We start from the raw sequence: 26,621 nt of genomic DNA, 5'->3' as shown, positions 1-26,621 counted from the left end.
ATATGATCATGATTTTCAGCAATTTGATGTGTTTTATTTTCTTTCTCTTGATCCTAATTGGTTGAGTTATTTTAGAGCAATGAGCTGATGGCTTGAAGTTTTTCATCAAATCTTGAAAACAGTTGACTATTTTTTTTTAATTAAATCTTTATTGTTCAGATTATTACATTTGTTCCTCTTTTTTCCCCCATAACTCCCCTCCTCCCAGTTCCTGCCCCACCCTCCGCCCTCACTCCCCACCCACTGTCCTCTTCCATAGGTGCACGATTTTTGTCCAGTCTCTTTCCGCATCTCCCAAACCCTTTTCCCCCCCAAGAATAGTCAGTCCATTCCCTTTCTATGTCCCTGATTCTATTATGATCACCAGATTATTTATTCACTTGATTCTTAGATTCACTTGTTGATAGATGCATATTTGTTGTTCATAATTTGTATCTTTACCTTTTTCTTCTTCTTCCTCTTCTTAAAGGATACCTTTCAGCATTTCATATAATGCTGGTTTGGTGGTGATGAACTCCTTTAGCTTTTCCTTATCTGTGAAGCTCTTTATCTGACCCTCAATTCTGAATGATAGCTTTGCTGGATAAAGTAATCTTGGTTGTAGGTTCTTGGTATTCATCACTTTGAATATTTCTTGCCATTCCCTTCTGGCCTGCAAAGTTTCTGTTGAGAAATCAGCTGACAGTCGTATGGGTATTCCCTTGTAGATAACTGGGTTTCTTTCTCTTGCTGCTTTTAAGATTCTCTCTTTGTCTTTTGCTCTTGGCATTTTAATTATGATGTGTCTTGGTGTGGTCCTCTTTGGATTCCTTTTGTTTGGGGTTCTCTGCGCTTCCTGGACCTGTAAGTCTATTTCTTTCACCAGGTGGGGGAAGTTTTCTGTCACTATTTCTTCAAATAGGTTTTCAATATCTTGCTCTCTCTCTCATCTTCTGGCACCCCTATAATTCTGATGTTGGTACGCTTGAAGCTGTCCCAGAGGCTCCTTACACTATCTTCGTATTTTCGGATTCTTTTTTCATTTTGCTTTTCCAGTTGGGTGTTTTTTGCTTCTTCGCGTTTTGAATCTTTGACTTGATTCTTGCGCTCCTCTGGTCTGCTGTTGGGTGTCTGTATAATATTCTTTATTTCAATCAGTGTATGCTTAATTTCTAGTTGGTTCTTTATCACAACATCAAGGGTCTCATTAGATTTCTTGAGGCTCTCACTACATTTATTGGCGGTCTCACCAGTCTTTTCGAGGGCCTTACTAAGTTTATCGGCAGCTTCTAGACAGTTCTTGAGAGACCTTAAAAGTGTGGTTTTGAGCTCTATGTCTTCCATTTCTGACATTTGCGTCCTGTTTCTTTGTCTCCGCATTTTTTTCTCTTTTCTTGGTGCACCCCCTAGTGGTCTTTGTGCGCAGTCTTGTAGTTAAGCCTTGATTGTTGTCGGTAATACCAGGGGTGATTTGACCTCCAGGCTAACTGGCTATGAGAGTCAGCTGTGTCTGCAACAGTTGACTATTTCTTCAAGTATTTTTTTTGCATATAAACCGCCCACACAAACACACACCTTTTCCTGTCTAGGATTTCAATCACATGTATGTTAAACTGTTTGGTGTTATTTAATAGGTTATGGAGGTTAATTTCTTCCATAGCCTTCACTCTCTGTTTGAATACTTTCTACTTCCCTGTCTTCAAGTTCTTTATATTTTCTTCTGCAGTTGATGATCTGTCTAATGAATTTTTCTATTCAATATTATAGTTTTAGCTCTAGAAGTTCCATTTTGTTCTTTTTTATATACTAGAGGTCCAATGCACAAAATTCGTGCAGGAGCTCGGCACTTGCAGCTGCGGCCCTCACAGCCCTGGCTTCATTCGGAAGGTCTTCCAGACAGTCGCTCTGCTGTTCTGTCTAATTAGCATATTAGCTCTTTATTATATAGGATTCTGTTTCTTTCCTCTTCTTAGCAAGACCATCATGCTGTGCATGGGCTCCTTCTCTTTGACTGTAGATTTTACTGTCAGGTTTGTGTCTACAAATCAAGAGTCATCATAGGTTATCCTCATGTGTATCCCTTCTCTCAGCAGCCAGAAGTCCTGTGGTGCAGTGTCTAAAAAAAAGTGTTCCATATATTTTTGTCCAGTTTTCTAGTTGTTTGCTGTAGGAATGGAAGTCTGTACCAGTTACTTCATGATCTGAGGTGGAAAACCCTCAGCCACAGCCAGGATCTGTAGCCAATACACATGTATACCTGTATGCTCCCATAAAAAACTGTAACATTGTGTTATCTTTATGCTTATGGTGGTTCTGTCCAGGTAGCCTATTCTTCTTATCCTATAGCTATTTGTTTGTTCCCATGTTTCTCCATTTAGCATGATTAAAATGTGATTCTTTCATATTTGATACATAGTAATAGGACTTGTAGGTTTTAGAAAATACACTTAAAAGGTAGTTTGAATATATATTACTTTTTAAATGCTTCTAATCAAAAATATTTTTTCTTTTTTAATTTTTATTTTTTTCATGTAACTAATATTTCAGTCAAATTAGTTATATTTAGGAACTAAAATGTCAGGTATAGGCTAAATAGACTCTTGAGAAAGAACAAAAGGCAAGAAGCTAATTTATTTGTGTTCATTTTGTCTGGGAACCACCACATCTGCCTCTAAGGCTGAGTAATCATGACTTACCAATGTGGTTATGGAAAATATATATATCAGTTTAGTTGTGTGAATGAACTGTCCTTTCTTTAGGGAAAAAAATTCTCATCAGATTGCTGAAAATTTCCCTTTTAGACTCAGAAATCTCATTATTTTATCTCCTAGCAAAGTTCAATTTTTGTTCATTTCTAGAACTCAGGAGTAGACTGTTCCTGCAATCTACAGGGCACAATTGTACAGAAATATCATGGACAAACTTGAATTTTTTCTGTTTTACTTATATAACATTTCTCTTTTGTGTTTTCAAACAATAAAGGTGAAAGTTACAATTTTTCCTTAAATTACATCTAATGCTTAGCTATAAGTGTACAGTGAGAAATTTTTTACTGATTATTCGGTGATCCTGAATTCCCCAAACTTTAAACTTGGTATGTTATTTTTTAGGCTTACAAAATAGTCTTTTTCCCCCATTTATGAAATCTCTTATGCACATAGTATTCAAAGGAGCAGTTGTAGATTTCATGGCTAACGTTTGTTAAGACCTGAATACTCAAAAGCATTCTTTTAAAAAACATACTATAATTATTTTTAAAACTTAAATATTACTATTTATGGACTTCTAGGAATTAAAAGTCAAGAAAAAGAGGAACCAACTAAAAAATTCTTCACATAGGTTCAGAAAAACCTAATAACTAATTGATTCAGTGCTAAGAGTAGACCTTCATTTCTTGAATTTTATTTGAACAAAAATACCTATTTCATTTAGGGAGAAATGTAACTTAGATTTATGAATATCTTTTTTCACATTAACATGCAACAAAAAATTTTGTTTTATATAACATTTTATCTTGATAGCAGTAGGATTTCTTTAGTGTCTTATTTTTTCACTGGATATTATGCAGTCTTTGAACCACAAATTCTTTCACTATGTGAAAGACACTTATATACAGAGATCACTTATTGTATGTATACTTCTATATGCATACACGTGTATATGTATATATAATTCTACAAATACAGTATTTTTCTTCACAACACCTAATGGCTGGTACTTTTTGAAGGTTTACTATATGCCCATCCCTGTCCTAGGATGAACACTTTATATGAATTGACTAATTTAAATTTTACAACATCCCCAGGATGTAGATCCTGGGGTATTTTATATTCCCATTGTATAGATAAGGAAAGCAAGACTCAAAAGTTAAGTGGCAGAGGCCAGAGCCTACACCAGAACATCTGGCTCTAGAAGTTATGCTTATGCTTTAAAGTGAATACTTATACCGTGGGTGTTAGAGCAACATGTTAAGAGTATACAACTTTTAGGTCTTATACTTCATGAGAACTTTGGAAATCAGCATTGGATTTTATTGATATATTTAATTATATTTGGAGTTTTTGGAGCTGGATAAAACCATATAATGAGTCTAATTCTCTTGCCTTGCAGATGAGTAAACTGAAGCCTAGGAAGTTAAGTGACTCGTCTGAGGTTGCTTATTTTCTAAGCCTTAATTCACTACTTTCCCAATGATTCCTAAACCCAGCCTAATAGAACATCACCTATTTGAAACTCTAAAGGAGCTTCATTATTAGCATGCAGGTTCCCACTCCTACCTATTGTTTCGTTTTTGTTTGGGGAGAGAGAGATAGAAACATCAATGACGAGAGAGAATCATAGATTGGTTGCCTCCTGCACATCCTCTACTGGGGATCGAGCACCCAACCCAAGCATACTAGTATGCCCTGACTAGGAATCGAGTCATGACCTCCTGGTTCATAGGTTAACATTCAACCACTGAGCTATGCCAGCCAAACAGGAAGTTGTATTTTTAACAAACTCCCTAGTAACTAGGGCCTAGTTGATTCTTCTGCAGAAACCTCACCTCAGCATACATGTGTATTTGGGAACCCTTGTTTAAGGCTTTATTACATTATTAATCCATTTAAATCTATATGATTAAAATATAAGTGAGGTAGTTACTTCACCAACTGTTTATAAGGACATAAAGTAATATTCTCAAATTATGCCTAACAGAATAGCAGCACAGAAAGTTTTTATCAAAGGGAATGTAACCTACAAATGAAAATATGGGTAAACAAAATCAGAACCAACCCAAGAATGATATGGGTTCCAGGGGCTAGTGTTGGGGAAGGGAGATTGACTACAAAAGGGCACAAGGGGACTCTTTGCAATGATGGAGATGTTTTATATCTTGACTCGCTATTGTACAGCTGAATATATTTTTCAAAACTAATGTAATATAGACCCAGAAAAATGACTATTACTGTATGTACATTATCAATAAATCGGTTTGTTTGTTTTTAAGCAAGCCAGGAGGAACTTTTGGGAAGGAGTGTTTCAAATTACCATCTGTATCATTAAATATTTAGTTAAATAGATTATTATTCTTTTAAAGCTGAGGTTTTTCCGTTAATATATAGCAATTAAAGTACTGTTAAAATAGCATGAATATTGATGATTCCCTTTTCATTAATATTTCTAACTAGGTTTCTCGTATTTGTTTTACAGGGTCCGCATATAGCTTCAGTTACATTAGCTGCTTACGAATGCAATTCAGTTAATTTCCCTGAACCACCCTATCCTGATCAGATTATTTGTCCAGACCAAGAGGGCATTGAAGGATCCGTTTCTTTGTGGAGCATCATCTCAAAAGTTAGGATTGAGGCCTGCATGTGGGTAAGATATCTGTTCTTATATTTGTCTAAAGTGTATCTGCCTGTATAGTTTGTTGTACCTCATTGAACTTGGATCCAGACATATACCAAGTCAGCAGATAATTAAGTCATCAGCTGCCTACTTCCAAGTAAAACAAATCCTTTAGAGCCTTTTCTATTCATTAATGACATTCAAAAGAAGGCACAGAGCCATAGGTACCATGAAGCAATTGATGCCAAGTAGACAATAGCAGGGACAAATAGTATGGATGATGCAATTTTGTAAAATTTCACCAATGTTTATATTTGATAAACACACAGCAGGTGCTTATATGTTAGTCTCAGATTGGTAAATGTTATGTCTGTCTCCTAAATTTAAACACTTAGTATTTATTCTTAGAGGACTCATTTTATTCTCTGAATTGTTATAATACTAAAGTAGGGTGAAACATTTCTTTGTAAACCAAGCTTTACTGTAATGGAGGCATCAGACTCTATGGTTATATATTGTGATCTTACTTTCAGTTGTACTGATGTTTTCTTTTTATTATTTGCTTCAGTATATTTTAGGAAGTTTTTGGAGTACATGTTCATTAGCAAAATGTATTTTAACCCATACAAAACACTCTTTTTATGTGCTTAAATTTATTCAGGTGTCTATCATTGAGGAATAGTTCATTTGCTCAAAACTTTCTATTACTATTTCAATTCTTTTTTAATTCGTCATTTGCATTTAAGTTATATATTACCTGTAACTTTTTCACTAACAGTTTCTTATAAAATAAAAATTGTGGAACACGTCACTTAAAAATCTTAACTAAAATGAAGAGGAATATGAATTCTATGCCCACAGAAGAGGCAGAGTTTTCAAAGACATTTATGTGGTAGCAGTTATGTTGTATTTTAAAAGAATTATAAGGGAAGTGCCATACATTGAACTTGCTGAATATGAAAGACAGGAAAAATTGTCATGTTTCCTGTTACTCTTTTATAAACACTGGAAACAGATTCATTGTACTAGTTGCCTGTGTTTTTTAAATTTGACCATATTAGTCTTTTGATGAAAATGTTTTATTAAAATAACAGGAGATACTTGGAACATGCTAGAAAGGGGCTATGTATATAGACTTTAGTTTTCTATTTTTCTTTTGTTCTTTCAAAAATGATTTATGTAGCTGGATTAACACCAATGCCAATAAAGAAAAGCTTCCATCCCAACTGGCAGTGGTAACTGCCTCCTACAAACTCGCACAGTGCAACTGTCTGAAGTGCTCATTTGGCCTGGCTTTTCATTCATGCCTTAAATTAGTCAACTTGGTTCATACAGTGGCTTACTTCCCCAAACAAATGTTAAGCTCCTAAAAAATACAGACTGGGCGTTAAATTTATTACCCCTACAGCACTCAGTGTTAGACTTTTCACATATACAAGAATGTCAATAAATACTGAATGCCCTGGCCAGTGTGGCTCAGTTACTGGGTGTCATCCTGTGCACCGAAAGGTTGCTGGTTCAATTCCTGGTCAGGGCACATGCCCGGTTGAGGGCTCAATCCCCAGTGTGGGGTGTCCAAGAGGCAGCTGATTGATGTTCCACTCTCACATCGATGTTTCTCTCTCTTTCTCTCTCTCCCTTTCCCTTCCTCTCTCTCTAAAAATCAATGAAAAAAGTATTTTAAAAAATAATAAATAAATAAATACTGACTAATTGGCTGAATGTTTGTTTGCTTTTCGTATTTCCTTTTTTGACGACTGTCTTGGGTCATATGAAAAATGTAGCACATGTCAAGTTGTCTAAATTTGTTCCCTTTGTTCTCAACATTTGTAAGGACAGTCATTTCAACAAAGGGTGCTGGGAAAACTGAATATCCACATGCAAAATAATGAAGCTGGACAAAAATTAACTCAAAATGCATCATATGCATAAACTTAAGAGCTAAAACTGTAAAACTCTTTGAAGAAAATATAGAGAAAAATCTGCATGATTTTGAATTTGGCAATCATTTTTTTAAAATATATTTTTTATTGATTTCAGAGAGGAAGGGAGGAGAGAGAGAGAGAAACACCAATCAATGATGAGAGAGAATCATTGATTGGCTGCCTCCTGCACCCCCCCACACTGGGATCCAGCTCGAAACCATGACCTCTGTGTTCCTATGTCGACGCTCAACCACTGAGACATACCAGCCAGAATGGCAATCATTTCATAAATGTAACACCAAAAGGTTAGGTAACAAAAGGAAAATTGATTAATTGAATTTTACTAACATTTAAACCTTGTGCATCGAAGTCACTATCAAGAGAGTGAGTCCAGCTGAGGTGGCTTAGTGGTTGAGCGTCGACCCATGAACCAAGGTGTCACCAGTTGATTCCCATTCTGGGCACATGCTCAGGCTACAGGCTCAATCCCCAGGAGGGGCATGCAGGAAGCAGTGGATCGATGGTTCTTTCTCATCATTGATGTTTCTATCTCTCTCCCTCTCACTTCCTCTCTCCAAAATCAATAAAAACACATTTTTTAAAGTGTGTGTGTGTGTGTGTGTGTGTGTGTGTGTATGTATGTTTGTGTAATGTGTGGTCAATTAAGTATAAGACATGTAGCTCTTTACTTCATTTCAATTCATTATTACTTTTTAACTTTAAGGAATCTTGTCATGAGTTTGAATCATATGATTGCTTTCAAAACTATTGAACATTTGACTTAAGTTTTAAGAGAAGTTCATGTTTTAAATAAAATATGACAGTTAACTTTTCTACTTTTCGTTATGGGAAAAAATTTAAGTGCATAGAATTACATTATTAATTCAACATATTGTTCCCCAACTTCAGCTAATATTAACTCCTGGCTAATACTATTTTATATATTCCCCTCCTCATTCTGCTCTCAGTTATCACGAAGCATAACCTAGATAACATATCACATTTCATCTGTAAATATATCAACTATAGGACTTTAAAAAAACACCTAAGAGAAATTAGGAATAGTCTCTTCAAATTAGTTGAACCATTAGTATTCAAATTTTTTTGGTTGTGTTTATTTCTTTGATTTTCTTTTCAAATTTATTTGTTATTGAAATTGGATTGTTTGTCAAGTGTAGTTTCCCACAGCCCTAATTTTACTGATTGTATTCCAGTTGGCATAATTTAAGTATGTTTCTATGTTCCCTATATTTCCTGTGAGTTGATAGTTAGATTGAGAGGCTTGAAAAAAATTTCTTTCTGGAAAGAATATACTTCAGAGCCTTGTGTATTTCTGTCATGAGGTGCAGTAGTGTCTGGTTGTCTTTTTTGTGTGTGATATTAGCACTATTATTATATGTTCATTATTTTATTAGGAGTTATAAAATAGGGGTATCCCAATTATATCATTTTTTTTTTTAGTTATTGACTAAAATACTTTATAAAGAGAAACTTCTCTTTATCAGCAATTTAATTACCCTGAGATATCTTTCATATAGGTAAGACAGGATAAATAATTGATCTTTCTCTTTGTTGCCAGTTTTTAAAATAGTAAGTTGGTCTACTTACACACTCCAAAGTTGACTAACTTTAACTTTTCCTGTTTAGTAAAGTAGGATTTGTTTTGTTCCTTTATCTTCTCTATATATGGCTCTTCTCCCTTCTCTCTGTTTTTTAACTAACTATAGCCTTATTCTTGCTTCAGAACTCTTGATTCCCATGTGGGTAGTGCAGTTTCACTTGGAGATCATTGATTCTACACATAGGAATGTAGCACTGTGAACACAAAATCTTTGAATTTGATTATGTACCTTGGGGACTCTTGTCAAGGACAGAGCAAACAGAAAGGCCTAACATTGATTTTTAGAACTAGCAAATGCATTTTTCATTTACTCTGACTCAGGGCAGAGAAGGATGGCTCAAAGTTGAGAATTTTACTGGAGGCTGTATGCCTCTTGCTGTATTACCTATGCTGTATTTGAGCCATTTAAGTTCAAAGCAAGTTCCTGATTCTTTTACCTTTGTTTTTATCCTTATATGTTGAGTTGGTTGAGAAAAAAATTTATCTTCAAAAACAAGAATCTACAAAGAGACTAAAACATGAGTCACTCAGTGTCCTAAGGAGATATAAACATTTTTCCTGTGGTTAAAATTTATTCATCCTAATGTTGTTTTCAAGGGGCTTTCTGACCAGTTTGTTAAAAATTTTAACTCTGCACTAAAAAGTTCAGTTGGGATTAAAGCGACATTCTAAATATCAGATTTCCTAGAAAATATATGTCTAATAGCTATACCAGTGAATGCTCATTACCAAGTCATTTGAATATTTTAAAAGGGGGAGAAATGACAAAAATAATGGAGTATAAATAGAGCTCAGGCTGGGTGGCTCAGTTGGTTGGAGCCTTATCCCATACACCAGAAAGTTGTTACAGATGTCATCCCCATTCGAGGCACTTAATGGGAGGCAACTGATGATGATTCTCTCTCTCTCTCTCTCTCTCCCCTCTCCCCCCCCCCCTCTTTCCTTCCTTCCTCTCTGTCTAAAAATCAATAAAAAATACATATAATTGTGTGAGGATTATAAAAAAATAAAGTATAAGTAGATATGCAAGAGAACTAACATTAATTTAGTGTCAGTAATACACCAGGATTGTCTGACATTTTTATGTATAGCATATTGCCTGGCATTGCCTTGGTCAGTATTGGGGCCGGGATTCAAACTCCTACCCTCCTAGTTATGTACTAGTATATGCTTTTCTCACTGATACCTACATCTTCATATGCTTTTGGTGATATCGAAAAATATAGATTTGATGTGTTTAGTGTCACTGTGTTGAGAACAGAATCTTACGTGATTTTTTTGGTTTTTAACATAGGGTGTCGGTACAGCAATTGGAGAGTTGCCCCCGTATTTCATGGCCAGAGCAGCTCGACTCTCAGGTGCTGAACCAGATGATGAAGAGTATCAGGAATTTGAAGAGATGCTGGAGCATGCAGAGGCTGCGCAAGTAAGAACAGTGTGGGGGTTGGAATAAATAGAATATTTTAATTATCCCTAAAGAGCTTAGGATTAAGGTGAATTTGTTAATAGTTTCTTTGAGGAAGACTGCCAGTGTGAAAACAAAATTACACATGGTTTGGGATAGAACATTCAGAAAAGATGAAATATACAAGTGGTTATCATCTTGATTTTAGAATAGGGAAACATAGAAAGCATCAACAAGACAACTCAGACTCAGCTAAAACACCTTGTTGTTGTTTTGTTTTTAAGGTTTTCACAATGCAAATAAATGTATAACAATTTAAGAGAATTTTTTGTAATTTTCTTTTTAAATCAGGTACCGTTTAAAAAAAATTTAATCTGAGGCTCTTTGCTTCTGTTATATTTTCCAGATTTTCATCTTTTAAGTTATATAAGTGTTTGTAGTAATAATATTGAAGCATTCTAGAAGTATTAAAAGTGAAAACCCACATACCTACCTACTCCCCAAAGTAGGATAATGATCCTGTAATTCTAAGCTGTTTTCTTTGCATTTATAACTTTTTAAAATAAAAACTATGATCATACTGTACATATTAGGCTCAAGTTTCCCCCCACATATAATAGACATTTGATACTGACTTTTAAGATCGTGCTCTTATTATGAAGTGACACAGCTCATTGTAGACAACTGATAAATATATCTACTTAAAATTAATCCCTCCATCCTTCAGTCTTTTTCTCTATAAATATTTATAACAGTGAGTCATATTCTATTTATTGTTCTGTGACTTGTTTTAAATATAAAGTCATACTGTGAACATTTTTCAGTGCCATCAAATATTTTCTGCATCTTTGCTTTTTATTACAAAGTTTCTTGTATAAAATGTTGAAAATACAGATAAAAAAAGAAAAAACTTTAACTGGTTCATTTATCAATTTTTTATATTTAGTATATTTTTCATTTTCTTATCAATTGACATTTTTAAGGAGATCTCTTTTGTCATATGCTGTCAGTATTTTCCCCATGTTGTTTATTGAGCTTTGTTTTCCTTTTAGAATAGAGAAATTTACATTTTTTATATCAGTATCTTAGACTTTTTCTTTTAAAATAATCCCTAAAATTATCTTCCTGAACCCTTATAATTATATAGTAAATATTTAGTTCTATTTTCTTTTAGTATTTTTATGACTTAATTATTTTACTAGAGGCCCGGTGCATGAATTCATGCATGGGTGGGGTCTGGCTGGCCCCATCATGGCCGGGTCAGCAGGGGGGAGGGGATGCAGGAGGTTGGCTGGCCAGCCCCACTCCCAGTCGGGGTGGGGGTACCGATTGGGGGCAGTTGGCTGCTGCAGTACACATCATAGCGACCAGTCGTTCCAATCACTTGGCTTATATATAGATATAGATACATATTGTTAAATCTTTAATTTATTACAATATTTTACCTGCCATATAATGTAGGGACCTAACTTTCTTTTTTTCAGATAATTAGCTATTTGTATATTCCAACATTGTTTTCCCAGTGATTTTAATTTAGTTTTGACTTATATTTTACTATTATAAATTGCATATTATACCTTTATAAATAGTTATTGGTAGTATTTTTAAAGATATTAAGTTTTTATTTGTAAGCTATAATTTTACTGGCATCATATATATATATATATATATTCACTTCAGAGAAGAAGGGAAAGGGAGAGAGAGAGAGAGAGAAACATCAATGAGGAGAGAGAATCACTGATTGGCTGCCTTCTGCATGCCCCACACTGGGGATCGAGCCCACGACCCGGCATGTGCCCTGACCCCGGGAATTGAACCGTGATCTCCTGGTTCATAGATTGGCGCTTAACCCCTGAGCCATGCCGGCCAAGCTTACTGATATCTTTTTATTTATATATTACTGATTGTGATTTAAAAGTTCTTACAGTAATCAGTTTTCACAAAGACCCAAAAGTTAATCTAACTTTGGTGTTGGAATTTCCTTATAGATACATGTATTCTGTAAACCCCCAATTTGATGGGAGCAATAAAATATAGAGAAGGTAACAGTAACTAAAACAGCAAAGTAAGTAAAATGAATAATTATGAATGGGTATTTGAATTTTAAGATTGCCTGAGACTTAGGTAGAAAGTGTGTTTTTTATTCCTTTGGTAGAATAAGTTTATCAGCAGGAAGAGTGAAAAAAATACTTGGCTCTCATTGCTTTACCATGTGCTCTCCAACTAGGATAAAGGGTGTATGCTTTTACTAGGAAGTTGTTACTAGGTAACAATTTTAAAGCTAAGTATTTGCTTAAATTCCAGTGTTGACTGATAGTTGGATTTTGTACCATAGATATTTTTGGGGGGGGGAGGGGGGGAGATTAACACATATATTTGAACTGATTCCTTTTGCTACCTAACTTATTTTCATGAGTTCAGTATTGAGATTAGGCAGTATTTTTCCACCAAGCTGACTTCCTTTTGCTCTTGGCTTTCTGTCATGTTTTCACTAGATGTCTGTGGGAGGTAGACATGAATGAATGTAGTTTCCTATGACCTTCAGCAATTCTAGCATCATTTGTAAAAGTTAGGTCACCTGACTCCCTCCTTTCCTCCCTTATCTAGTCATTCTTTTTTTGTGTGTTTTTTTTTTTAATCCTCATCCAAGGATATGTTTTTATTGATTTTAGAAAGAGAGGAAGGGAGAGAGAGAGAAAAAGAAATATGGATGTGAGATGTCTTCTCCTTTCTCTTCCCGCTCCTGGTTCAGACCTTAATTACTAGGTCCCTGAACATTTCCAGCAACTTCCTAATAAATCTCCTCTTAACTAGTCTTTTTCGTTCGTTTTTTTGTTTTTGTTTTTGTTTTTTGTTTTTTTTGTTTGTTTGTTTTTTCTGAAAACTACCTCTGGTCATAGAACTTTGCTACTCAAAAGTCTTCCCAACCCCTGGGTATTGTCTTTTTCTTTATCTTTCTTGTGTACTTTTCACTTGCTACCTTATTTTAAAACTATTTATGAACTTTTCTCATCTCTCTCAGGAATCTGTAAGCTCCTTAAGGGGATGCCAAAAAAAAATGTGTGCATTTTCAATAATGCCTGCCTGGTCTTGCACACATTACTCATGAGGTAGATACTTGGAATAAACTAAGAAATAATCAAGTGAGAGAGAAAACGTAGCATTACATGAAATATGTTCACTTCATATTACTCTACTGTAAAATAAAATGTAAAAGTGTAGTGAACATAGAAATTATTGAGATTTCAAATCATTAAGAAGAAAGATTGGGTGGAAGGGGTCAGTGGGAGGAAAAAACAAAGGGGACATTTCTAAGTCTTTGAACAATAAAGATAAATTTTAAAAAACAAGAAGCCCTGGCTGGATTGGGTCGGTGAATAGAGCGTCGGCCTGTAGACTGAAGGGTCCTGGGTTCGATTCCGGTTAAGGTCACATGCCTGGGTTATGGGCTTGATCCCCAGTTGGGGGGCATGCAGGAGGCAGCCAATCAATGATTCTCTCTCATCATTGATGTTTCTATCACTCTCTCCCTCTCCCTTCCTTTCTAAAATCAATAAAAATACATTTTTTAAAAAGAAGAAAGATTGAGCAGTTTTGCATCTTTTAGTTTAATAATCATCTGAGAGCAAGCATTAAAGATAATGTAAAAGACATTATACCAAATGACATAATTTTTAATTCACATCCAGTAAAACAACATTAGTAAAATGCTATACTTTAGAAACAAATGAAGGTTCCTATGATAACTTGTTTATTCTTTAAGCTGCATAACCAAAGGAAAGGGAAAAGTAAAGGCATTAGGAATAAGAGTTTGAAAAATAAAGTAATTTATTTGCTTGATGTGTCCTAAAAGATTAGGGCAGCCAGTATTGAAGTAATGAGGAATGGGATCATGGAGGTGACTGTGGTTTTTTGTGTTTAAAGCTGACACAATAGAGTAGGAATGTCGTACATATTTACTTGGAAGAATATGGTTTGAATAAGTGTGCTTTCCTAAATGCTGTCTGTCCAAGTGACCTCACTACTTGGATTCTTTATTTACAAAATGGTAGGTTGCTGACTGTGTGAAACTGTTTCTTACTATTTCTATCAATATAGGAAATTAAGAATTAAGTCAAATAAGAAATTGAGCCCTGGCCAGATGGCTCAGTTGGTTGGAGTGTCATCCTGTACCTCCAACTCGGTACACAGGTTTCGGGTTCCATTCTGGTCAGGGTACATAGCTAGATTTCAGTTTGATTCCCTGTTGGGGTTGCATATGGGAGTCAACTGATCGATGTCTCAGGTGAGGATAAAAAAAATTTTTTTAGAGTTTAGAAAATGCAAGTTGTTCCTCTATATTTGTATTGACTAATTTGGCTTTCTTTTGAATATAATTCATGAGTCTGTTAAATATTTCCTCAAAGGCTATTTTATAGTTTCTGGATTTTTTAATTAAATTTATTGGGTTGACATTAGTTAATAAAATTACATAGGTTTCGGGTGTATAATTCTATAATATATCATCTGTATATTGTATTGTGTGTCCACCACCCAAAGTCAGATCTCCTTCCATCATCATTTATTCCCCCTGTACCCTCTTTTAACTCCTCACTTATCTTTCCCTCTGGTAATCACCATATTGTTGTCTGTGCCTATGAGTTTGTTTTTTGTTAATCCCTTCACCTTTTTCACCCAGCTCCCCCCCCCCCAACCCTCCTCCCCTCTGACAGCTCTCAGTCTGTTTCTATTTTGTTAGTTTATTTTGTTCTTTAGATTCCATATATAACTGAAATCATATGGTATTTGTCTTTCTCTGACTGACTTATTTCACATAGCATAATACTCTCCAGGTCCATCCATGCTATCACAAAAAGTAAGATTTCCTTCTTTTTTATAGCCAGGTAGTATACCATTGTATAAATATACCACAGCTTTTTTATCCACTCATCTACTGATGGGCACTTGGGCTGATTCCAAACCTTGGCTATTGTAAATAATGCTGCAGGGAATAGAGGCATCATATATTCTTTCGAATTAGTGTTTCTGGTTTCTCTGGATATTCCCAGAAGTGCAGTCACTGGGCCCAAGGCAGTTCCATTTTAATTTTTTGAGGTAACTCCATACTGCTTTCCGCAGTGGCTGCACCACTCTGCATTACCACCAACAGTGAGGAGGGTCCCCTTTTCTCCACATCCTGGACAGCACTTGTTTGTTGATTTATTGATGATGGCCATTCTGAGGAGTATGAAGTGATCTCATTGTGGTTTTAATTTGCATCTCTCTGATGATTAGAGATGTTGAGCATTTTTTTTTTTTTCATATGTCTCTTGGCCATCTGTATGTCCTCTTTGGAGAAGTATCTGTTTAGGTCCTTGCCCATTTTTTAAATTGGATTCAGTCTTGAGTTTTATAAGTTCCTTATACATTTTGGATATTAATCCCTTATCAGATGTATCATTGGTGACTATGTTCTCCTGGGAGCACGTCTGCCCTTTTCTCCTTCTCTTCCCCTCTTCTTCTCCCACAGACATACATCTCCTAAACTCACAGGGACCCTAAAGATTTACAACCAGGGCAGCAGTGGGCAGTGGCAGGTTGTTCTGGGCAAAACCCCCGATCCTGTCCCCAATATCCCCTTTTCTCTTACTTCTTTTTTTTTTTTTAATATATTTTATTGATTTTTTACAGAGAGGAAGGGAGAGAGATAGAGAGTTAGAAACATCAATGAGAGAGAAACATTGATCAGCTGCCTCCTGCACATCTCCCACTGGGGATATGCCCGCAACCCAGGTACATGCCCTTGACCGGAATCGAACCTGGGACCTTTCAGTCCGCAGGCCGACGCTCTATCCACTGAGCCAAACCGGTTTCGGCTCTCTTACTTCTTAGTGAGCCAAAGCAGACCAGCCTCGGCCGATTTCACCAGCCCTTTCTTGTTCCACTGTCCCCTGCTTTAATAAGTGTCCTCTAAAATTCATCTGGACTCGTGATGTGAAATTATTCTTGTATGAACTCAGGAACTCACACACACTACCAGCTGGCCCTAGGCAGACCTGCTAAGGGCCAGAACCCCTTTCCGGTGACAGTACCATGCCATGTTTAATATTTTTTAAAGTTATTTTTAGAAAGAGAAGAACGGAGAAGGAGAGAAATAAGCGGCTGCCTCCTGCACCCCCTCTACCAGGATAGAGCCAGGCAACCTGGGCATGTGAATCAAACCTAAATGGGAATCAAACTGTTGACCTTTTGTTGCATGGGAGGATGCTCAACCAACTGAGCCACACTGGCCAGGGCCAATGCCGTTTTGATTCATATTATTACTATCAATATAGAAAATTGAGAATTAAGTCAGAAATTGAAATTTCTTAAAACTTTATTTTTTAAAAGAATGCAATTTTTTTCCTCCACATTTATATTGACTTGCTTGTTTTTCTCTTGAGTATATATAATTCATGAGTCTGTTAGGTTAAATATTTCCTCAAAGGCTATTTTATAGTTTCTGAATTTAATCTTTTTTTTTTATTGATTTTATTGATTTTTTACAGAGAGGAAGGGAGAGAGATAGAGAGTTAGAAACATCGATGAGAGAGAAACATCGATCAGCTGCCTTCTGCACATCTCCTACTGGGGATGTGCCCGCAACCGAGGTACATGCCCTTGACCGGAATCGAACCTGGGACCCTTCAGTCTGCAGGCCGACGCTCTATCCACTGAACCAAACCGGTTTTGGCTTAATCTTATTTTAAGGGAACATTTTTTAGCTTTTGTTTAGGGCTTCAGTATTTAAATTAATTAAAACTTGTTCCCTGCAGTTGATTGGAGAGTCGTTCCATACACCAAAAGGTTGCAGGTTCGATTTCCCGTCAGGGCACATACCGAGATTACAGGTTTGATTCCCATTGGAGGCGTGTATAGAAAGCAACCAGTTATGTTTCTCACATCGACATTTCTCTCTCTCTCTCTCTCTCTCTCTCTCTCTCTCTCTCTCTCTCTCTCTCTCTTTCTCTCTCTTTCTCTCTCTCACTAAAAATTAATAAAAACATATCCTCAGACCTGGCCAGTTTGGTTCATTGGATAGAGCCTCGGCCTGCGGACTGAAGGGTACCCTGTTTGATTCTGGTTAGGGGCACACGCCTGGGTTGTAGGCTCGATCCCCAGTAGGGGGCATGCAGGAGGCAGCTGATCAATGATCCTCTCTCATCACTGATGTTTCTGTCTCTCTCTTTCCCTCTCCCTTTCTCTCTGAAATCAATAAAAAATATATTAAAAGAAAAACAAACACATATCCTCAGGTGAGGAGTAAAACATAATAATTAAAACTTGCCACTTGTCTGATTTATTGAAGTTAAATTCCAATTAAGTTTAAATACTAATATCTTTTCACTTACTAATTTGTGTTAAATATATTTAAGGACACAAAACTTTTATTAGCTTAATAGAATTTTTATCCTGTTTAGAAATGTTAAGTTATTTACGTTCTTTTATTAGTGAAAACACATAGCACCAAAATAAAGTTTGTTCATTACAATGGTAGTTCTCATTCTTATGGCCAGTGCATTTTTTTTTATGCATTACCCAATGAATATCCCCCTCATAGACGGGGATAATTAAAGGTTCTTTAGACATTCTTTTGATGATAGAATATCTGTTTGATCATTTGAGTTTAGAGACTATGGGAAAGCATTTAATAATGATTATTTATACACTCACTTAAGTGCTTTAACGTTCCTTTGATGCTATTCTCTGTTAAGCACATTTTCCTATGAAGTGTTTGTAGCTGCCCACACCATGTCAATGCCTGCTGGTTTTTCCCCTTGTGAAGTTTCTGTTCCTTTACATACAGAGATTTATGAAAGAGTCCCTGGTGTGGATGATCTGAAACCCACCAGGACTCATTCTCATCTAATTTAGTGCCATCTGAACACTCTGGGTGTCAGTTGTTGCTGGGACCTGTTTTTGACTCTGTTGAACCTTTGCTGGCTGTGGTTTGTCTGGCCATCACATGACTTCTCTGAAAATTCCCCCTCCCCTTCATTTCCAGTAAACTATTTGAGTAGGAGTGAGTCAGAGTGAAACCAGCTTCCCTGTAACCACAGGGCTTGTTAAAGAATTTGTCAACGTGGACTCTAGAGGGTTTGCATTAAGCTTTGCTATGGTTTGTGTTGTGTCAGGAGTTCCACAGAAAAGCTTCCGGCTCTCATGATCTCTTGCTTGTTTGCAAAGGGTTAAACTGGTAAGTGTTGCCTTAATGAGCATCAGAGACACCTTAAACACGTTTTTTTTATCATGTAAAGGCCAAGGCTTACTGTAGTTTCTCTTTTCAGAATCATCCAACCACACCCAACAACATTTAGTTTTTGAAAAGGCAGGCCTTTCTTCTTTCGAGCTGGCTCATGATTTTACCACAAAGTACCATCAAGATTAAGCAATTTTCAGTGGTCTCTCTTGAAGGATTCTGTTGCAGGATATTGCGACTGACAGCAGAGTGGCTTTGGTACATGAAAGTCACTGACTTGCATTTGGTTCCACAAGAAAAGGTCGCATTTAAAGCAATTCTGTAGTTGCAGTCCGTAAAAGCAGCCATAGGCAGGCGTCCCCCGGAGCTGAGCAGGCTGTCTGCTGAGGACAGGACATTTGGATGCCACTCATTCATAGGGTCGCCAGGAGGCAGAGTGCTCTCAGTCGCACATAACACACAGTTGTGATCTCTAAACACACTTAGCACGATTTATGGTGGAATTCTTAATGCCTCATTTTATTTGCTTTCTCAGGAAACTTTTACTTTATTTAAACTCTTTTCCCTGGCCGGGTGGCTCAACTGATAGAGCATCGTTCCCATACACCAAGGTTGCGGATTCGATCTCCGGTCTGGGCACATACAAGAATCAACAACCAATGAATGCATAAATAATTGGGACAACAAATTTCTCTCCTTCTCCCCCACCCCCTCTCTCACCTTTCTCTCTCAAATCAATTAATAAATTTTTAAAAAAATAAACTCTTTTCTCCACCCCACTCCCAGACTTTTTATCTTTCTTTGTTTTCTTGCTCTTCTCTATTTCTTTAACCCATCCTTATAATAGTAACTAACTGAACAGGACAGAGAGCTATAACTTGATGCAAGTTATTGAATGAATGGTCTCTAGGAAATTGTCTATTCATTATACATTCCTGAATCAATTTGTTTTTAATTGTGCATTTCTGTATTCATCTCAGCAGACTTTTACTTAAATAATTAATTTAATGGCCCAGTTGGCCTGGCTCAGTGGTTGAGCAGTGACCTATGAACCAGGAGGTCACTGTTCGATTCCTGGTCAGGGCATATGCCTGGGTTGCAGGCTCAATCCCCAGTGGGCGGGGGGGGGGGGGGGTGCAGGAGGCAGCCAATAAGTGATTCTCTCTCATCATTGATGTGTCTAGCTCTCTCTTCCTCTCCCTTCCTCTCTGAAGTCAATAAAAATATTTTTTAAATAAATTTAATGAATACTTTTAAGTCCAACCTCCTAAAAATAATTTTTATTCTGCCTAATGTTTTTGTAATAAAATAAATTTAGATGAAAGAACATGGGAAAAATTTTGATTTAGTTACCCCTCACAGGAAAGGATGCAAAATAATGGAAGTTTAAAGTTGTTTATATTCTAGCAATGCTCACTAACTCTCAATAATCAAATTAAAATAGAAAAATTATTTTGATGAAGTGATTCTAATTGAAATTAGATGATATTAAGATGAAGGGGAAAAAAGAGGTTAATATAGCTTGGTCTTTAACAAAACTCAGTAAATAATAAATGTTTGTTTTTCATGTTAGTTTGTTTTGGCATTGGAGTAGAATATAGTTTTCGTTTATGTCTGCTTTTTTCTTTTCATTTGCACACCTGCTTACAGATATGGAAAAAAATAAGCAGGGGGTAAGGATTAGGTTACCTTTGTTAAACTCATTTAAAGATTTTTTTTTTCAGGTTTATGTTTCAAACACCTTTTGTAAAATGCCTTTAGAAAGGCTCCTTTCATTGAAACTTGGACCAACAGACTATGTGTGCTGTGATTTTGCTCATGAGTTTGCAAATCAGTTAACACACTAAATATAAACCCACATTCTCTTATAACTGCTGAGTGCTCCCGGTGTCCTGGCCCAAGACCAGAGTTTCTTATAAGACATGGATGGCAGGATTTCCATTATGCTCATTTCATATTACAGAAGTTTTTGTTTCTAATTAGATAGGGTGTGTGGTTTGTAATAATAGATCTGTAGTTCTCTTGCTGAGTATGTAAGGAAATTTCTCTTGGTCCTTACAAGGTAAAAACATGAGCTGTCATGTTTTTGTTTGTTTTGTTTTATTGTTGTTGATCTTCACTAGAGGATATTTTTCCCATTGATTTGGGGCGGGGGAGGGGGGGTGGGTGGAGAGAGAAAGAAACCGCAACATGAGAGAGACACATTGATTGGTTACCTCCCACCAGGGTGGGGATCAAACCTGCAACCCAGGTACCTGCCCTTGACTAGGAATCGAACCCGAGATCCTTCAGTGCTCTGGCCCGTGCTCTAACCACTGAATTAGGCCAGGGTGAGCTGTCATGCTTTTAAACTAAAGCACTATGTAGTGGATCAGGAAGTGGGCATGATAATCAACCCAGTGCTCCCCTCAGAAGTAGACATGTATTCTAGATTCCTTGTTCCTTTCCCCTGATATAAATCTGCATCAATTAATTTATTTAAACTTGCAAACATTTGTATTTTTACTACTTCTTGAGATAACAACTTCATAAAATTCATAGCCTATTATTTAAAGACTAGGGGCCCGGTGCACGAAATTCGTGCACTGGGTGTGGGGCGGGGGGGAGTGTCCCTCAGCCCAGCCTGCCCCCTCTCACATACTGGGAACCCTCAGGCGTTGACCCCCATCACCCTCCAATCGCAGGATCGGCCCCTTGCCCTCTGACAGAGGCGTCAGGCCTGGGCAGGGGACCTTCATTTCCCTCCATCACTGGTTCTGCCCCCAGCCCAGGCCTGATGCCTCTGGCCTAGGCGTCTGGCCCAGGCAGCGGGGACCTGCAGTGGCAGCGGGGGGCGCCGCGATCACGCAGGCTCCGCCCCTGCCCCTGCAGGACGCCTCTGGCTGAGGCGTTCGGCCCGGGCAGCGGGGACCCACAGCTGCAGCGGCCCCGCGATCGTGGGCTTCGCTTTAGGCCCAGGCAAGGGACCCCTAGCTCCTGGGACTGCCAGCTTCGACCGTGCCCAGCTCCCATCGCTGGCTCCACCCCTACTTCCTGCTATCACTGGCCAGGGTGGAAAAGGCGCCTGATTCTCCGATCATGGCTGGGGGGCAGGGCAAAGGCGGCCCCAGGGCCGCCTTTGCCCTGCCCCCCAGTTCTTAGCTCCCCCCTGGGTTTCTGATCACTGTCAGTGGCAGGGGGCTTCTTCCTGCTTTCCCTTTCGCCTCCCTGCATTGTGCCTGCATATGCAAATTAACCGCCATCTTGTTGGCAGTTAATTTGCATATAGCCCTGATTAGCCAATGAAAAGGGTATCGTCGTACGCCAATTACCATTTTTCTCTTTTATTAGTGTTGAAGTGCTTGCATTTGTTTAAATTTGTCTCTCATTCTTGTAAGATTTAACAGTCCCCTTTCCTCTTTTTATAACTCTACAGATTTCAGTTAGTTGCCTTTTACCTGCTGTAGAGAATGTGACCATTTACTTTTTATATTTAACAGCTCCCAAACACTTAGAGTACTTTAATAATGTTTATCTAATTCTTCTATATCCTTCCTACCATGAAGTTATCAAAACTGCACATCATTTTCCAGGGAAGCTACTACACTCATGTTTTTCAGATTTCTACAACTACAGTTCTGATTTGCTAATGTTTTTAATAAGTTGTTTACTTCAATAAGCTGTTTACTTGGAGACTGCTTCCATTTCCCTTTTCTTTGTTCATATCTCAAAACTTTTATAACTCATTATTTTATATTTAAATACATTTTCCCTAAATGTATTATCTTACTCTTGTCCATATTGAAATTTACCTGCCAATTTATTATCATAAATTTGGCAATTCTCATTTCCACTGTAGATTTGGAACTTAAATTCTCTGCTCCTTTTTCCAGGGCTATTTATAAATCTATTAAGTAGAACTGGTTCTGTCCTGGGAAAGAAGTCCACTACTCATATTTCTCATAATAGAGAAGATCCCATTTATCTTTAGCCTTTGTTTTCAGTCTCTTAAGTTTCCTGTCCCTGACAGTTTTATAAATTCCATACTGACTTAGTTTGCAAAGCTTTGGTCTGTTTTTGTTGTGTTACATACATAGCAGCTTATCATATGCTTTTTGTTTTTTAGATTCCAGTCTGAATCTGGAAATAAATGTTATTTATTACTTACTTACTTGTAACCAAAATACAATCTGTTGTCAAGTACTAAAAATTGGACTTGATTTCCCCTCCTCTGCCCCCCCTACCCCCCCACCCCAGCATCAACTGAGATTGGTAAAAGCCCTTTCTGGTGAGATGAGCAGATCACATGAGGAGATAACTGACTTCAGACAGGAAAAAGAGAAGAAAAGAAAATTTTATTACTTGTGTGTGTCATTTCTAATAAATCTTGCATACTCAGACATTTTCCCCGGGTGTCTAGAGCACTGTTGTTCTTGGGCTACAGAGTCATCTCATTTTCAAGTAGCGGCTAGGCAGGCACTGATGGGAGTAGATGCCTGCCTGCCTGCCTGCCTGCCTAAGAATTACTATTAGGTTTCTTTCCAACAGGGAGAGAGATGGACAGAGGAAAAGGAAGCAGCAGATACTGGCCAATTTTAATGCAGGCTACTTGGCCTTTCATTTTAATTTGGCTGGACTATTAAAAGGAGGAAAAAAGTACTGTACAGTATGCTTATCTGAACTTCCAAAAATACTTTTTTTTAAAATCTGAGAATGTTAACAAATACTGATGTTCAGCCCTGAAAAGGCTTCCGAAAACCTTACTTCTTCCATATATTCCTTCTTTCTAGACTACCCAAGAGATATTTTATGTTTAATACGTTATTCATGAGTTTTAAGATTAGTAGTGAGATAACCATTATAGGTCTAAATAACTAAAAAATTTCCTCTTTCTGGAGACAAGAATATATTAAGAATTAGAATTCTGGAATACTTTGTAAAGTATGATTATCTGACCATGATGCTGTATACCTAAATCTAATACAAAATAGTATTGAATATAAACTGTGATTGAAATATAAAATTAAAAAGAAAAGAACTAGCATTCAAGTGTAGTAACCTCAGCTATTTCTCTCTACCTTCTTGTGATGGAGGGTTTAATAAACCAGTTGGTGGTACTACAAGGCAGATTTGATAAATTTTCAATTCTTAATGCATTTCCTTTCTTTCCTCCTCCCTGCTTTGCAGCCCTCCTCTTCTCGATATTAAAATGTTGCTATTTTTATATTAAAAACAAACAAAAGCCTATCATCCCCCGAGTCGTGAGATTGCATTAAAACTGAGCTCATGTCTGACCACGGATTCTGACAAGATACTTATTCCATTGGCTCTCAGCCTTTTTCATCTTTGACAGTTAGTAATATAACTTCACTCTAAACAAATTTGTCCCATAATCAGTTTTGTTTCTTACTGGTCATGGTGATAGGTATTATTATCACCATCTTTTTTTTTTTTTTTAAATATATTTTATTGATTTTTCACAGAGAGGAAGGGAGAGAGATAGAGAGTCAGAAACATCGATGAGAGAGAAACATCGATCAGCCGCCTCCTGCACATCCCCCACTGGGGATATGCCCGCAACCCAGGCACATGCCCCTGACCGGAATCGAACCTGGGACCTTCCAGTCCGCAGGCCGACGCTCTATCCACTGAGCCAAACCGGTTTCGGCTATTATCACCATCTTATAGAAAAGATAAGAAACTGGCTCAGAGAAGTTTGAAGATAGTGCAATCGGTACTCTAACATTTTGATATCACAAGAACTCTGTAGATTGGTGTTTGTATTGTCTCTATAAGAACGTTTTGTCCTTTTTGTTTTTCATTTTCTCCCTTGCATTGTAGGTTTCATGAGTTGTTCATCATCTCTTTCCCCTTCTCTTTAACACTTGCAACCCACCACCCATATACACACCCTGGATTATTTATTTCTCTCTCAACCGAATAAACTTGCTAGAACTTGCTTTCACTAAATTCTTAGCCTGGCTTATTCCCTCACCTCCTTTAGGATTTTGATCAAATGTCACCTTTTCTGTCAGGTCTTATATGACCATCTTATTTAAAATTATACCTTCTCTGCCTCTCCATCCTATAATTTTTCTCTCCTCCCACTAAAATGTGAGCTGTGTGAGGGTCCAGGTTGTTATCAGATTGACTCAGTGTTGAATCCCCTGCTCCTGTGGTAGTGTTTGGCAGGTATAAACTCTTGATAAACATTTGTTGAATGAATGATTGGGCCACTGTGTCCTTATCTCGGTATTTTTATTACCTTGCATGTAGTGGTTTACCAACTTTATTTGGTTCAATTTAATAGCTTTTAAATAAGAATTCTGGTTTGGGGAAAAGATTCTAACTTTGTCTTCTATGATGATTCTGTGAACAAAATACATATATATATTGTTTTTTCATAACTCAGCATTTAAAATACTTAAAGCTTTTCTTTTCCTCTTGTTTGTATGTTTGAATTTATTTAATCTTCATTTGAATTATCAGAACTGCTGTTTACCACAAACACAATCATTAGAACCATCTGTAGCAGAGGAAAATCCTTTAGATTTTTTTTTCAATTGAGATTATTAATTGTCAACATGGAAGCACTATTAAGAGTAATCTGTGTTATAACCACTTTTGATAAATGTTTGGAACTATCTACTAAAGTTAAACATACACATACCCTATGATACAGCAATTCCACTTGAAAATTTATGTGCAACAGGAAGATGTGCCAAAAGACTTGTACAGGAATTTTCATAGCAGCATTATTCATAATAGCCCCAATGTTCACCAACAGTAAATAAAGTGTGATATATTCATACAATGGAATACTATACAGCAACAGCAAGAAATTCATGATTGCTACATGTTGTAAGCATACATAAATCACATGGACATAATGTGGAGCTATAGAAGCCAGACATAAAAGAAAACCTACTGTTTAATTCCATTTATGTAAAGTTCAAAAATAGGCAAGCTACATCTGTGTAATACAAGTCAATGATAGTGTTTATTTTGGGGTAAGGAGTAATTACTAGGAGTGCCACCAGTGGGGTTTCTGGAATTCTGGTCATGTTCTATATCTGGATCTTAGTGGTAGTTACATGGGTGTATTCATTGTAAAGTTTCATCAAGATGTATATTTTAGATATGTATACCATACTGTATATTCGTTGTGCCGCAGTTAAAAGAATACTTTTACTGCCTCATCTCTCCAGAGTAAATTTTATAACCAGTACATCAGTACCTGCAGACATCCATTTAATCCTGATTTTGACCCAGATATAGCTGTTAGCCTCATATTTTGAGCACAACTCTCTGAAATGTGTATTGTTCCAAGATTATATATTCCTTATATATAGTTTTATGTGAAAAATCTTACTGATCATTATTACATAATTTTGAAAGGGTTAATGTGGAGGAAGTGCCATAGAACCTACTATAGGCACAGTCGCCTTTAGGTTAATGACTTTGGGGTCTTTAGTTTTTCTGGACCCCACAGAAAAGAAAATCATAGTCCCATTTTTAGACAGTGACAAAAGCAAGCAATAGATCATTCTACCTAGAGAATCTATACTCTTTTGCAATCATTTTTTAATTTTATTTTAGAGAGAGAAAAACATCAGTTTGTTGTTCCACTTATTTATGCATTCATTGGTTGTTTCTTGTATGTGCCCTGACTGGGGATCAAACCCACAACCAAGGTATATCAAGAATGAGACTCTAACCAACTGAACTGTACAGCCAGGGCCTACAAACATTATCTTGAACTCTAAAAAGTTAGTGTACTGGCTGGAGTCTGAAAAAGACAGATCAACTTTTGCTTATTATACATTGGAGCACACAGATTTCTCATATTTGATTTTTGCCACATCTGTGAACCAGTTGTACCATTAGTTCCTTTGTGTTTTTTTAACGGCTAAATTTTAAAAATTGAGACATAACTGACATAGAACATTGTATCAGTTTTAGATGTGCAACAATGATTTGACATACATATGTATTGCAAAATAATTACCATAAGTTTTGTTAAAGTCCATAACCACACAGTTATAATTTTTTCTTGTGATGAGAACTTTTAAGATCTACACTCAGCAACTTTCAAATATACAATACAGTATTGTTAACTGTAGTCAACATATTATACATTACATCCCCAAAACTTATTTTTCT

The 26,621-nt window shown here is 36.8% G+C and overlaps 1 protein-coding gene across 1 annotated transcript in view; it reads left to right on the top strand.

Annotated features, from left to right (window-relative positions):
- The window catches only part of VMP1 (vacuole membrane protein 1), a 102,005-nt gene that overhangs the window by 35,387 nt on the left and 39,997 nt on the right, over positions 1-26,621 (top strand). Inside the window, exons 6-7 of the mRNA XM_059669817.1 lie at positions 5,173-5,340; positions 10,151-10,282. Of these exons, the coding sequence (XP_059525800.1) occupies positions 5,173-5,340; positions 10,151-10,282 (300 nt within the window). The remainder of the gene's footprint in view (positions 1-5,172; positions 5,341-10,150; positions 10,283-26,621) is intronic.

Source organism: Myotis daubentonii, chromosome 16, assembly GCF_963259705.1.
Source record: "Myotis daubentonii chromosome 16, mMyoDau2.1, whole genome shotgun sequence".
Lineage (NCBI taxonomy): Eukaryota > Metazoa > Chordata > Mammalia > Chiroptera > Vespertilionidae > Myotis > Myotis daubentonii.
The sequence above is the reverse complement of the archived record's forward strand: the minus strand, read 5'-3'. Positions and strand labels throughout refer to the sequence as shown.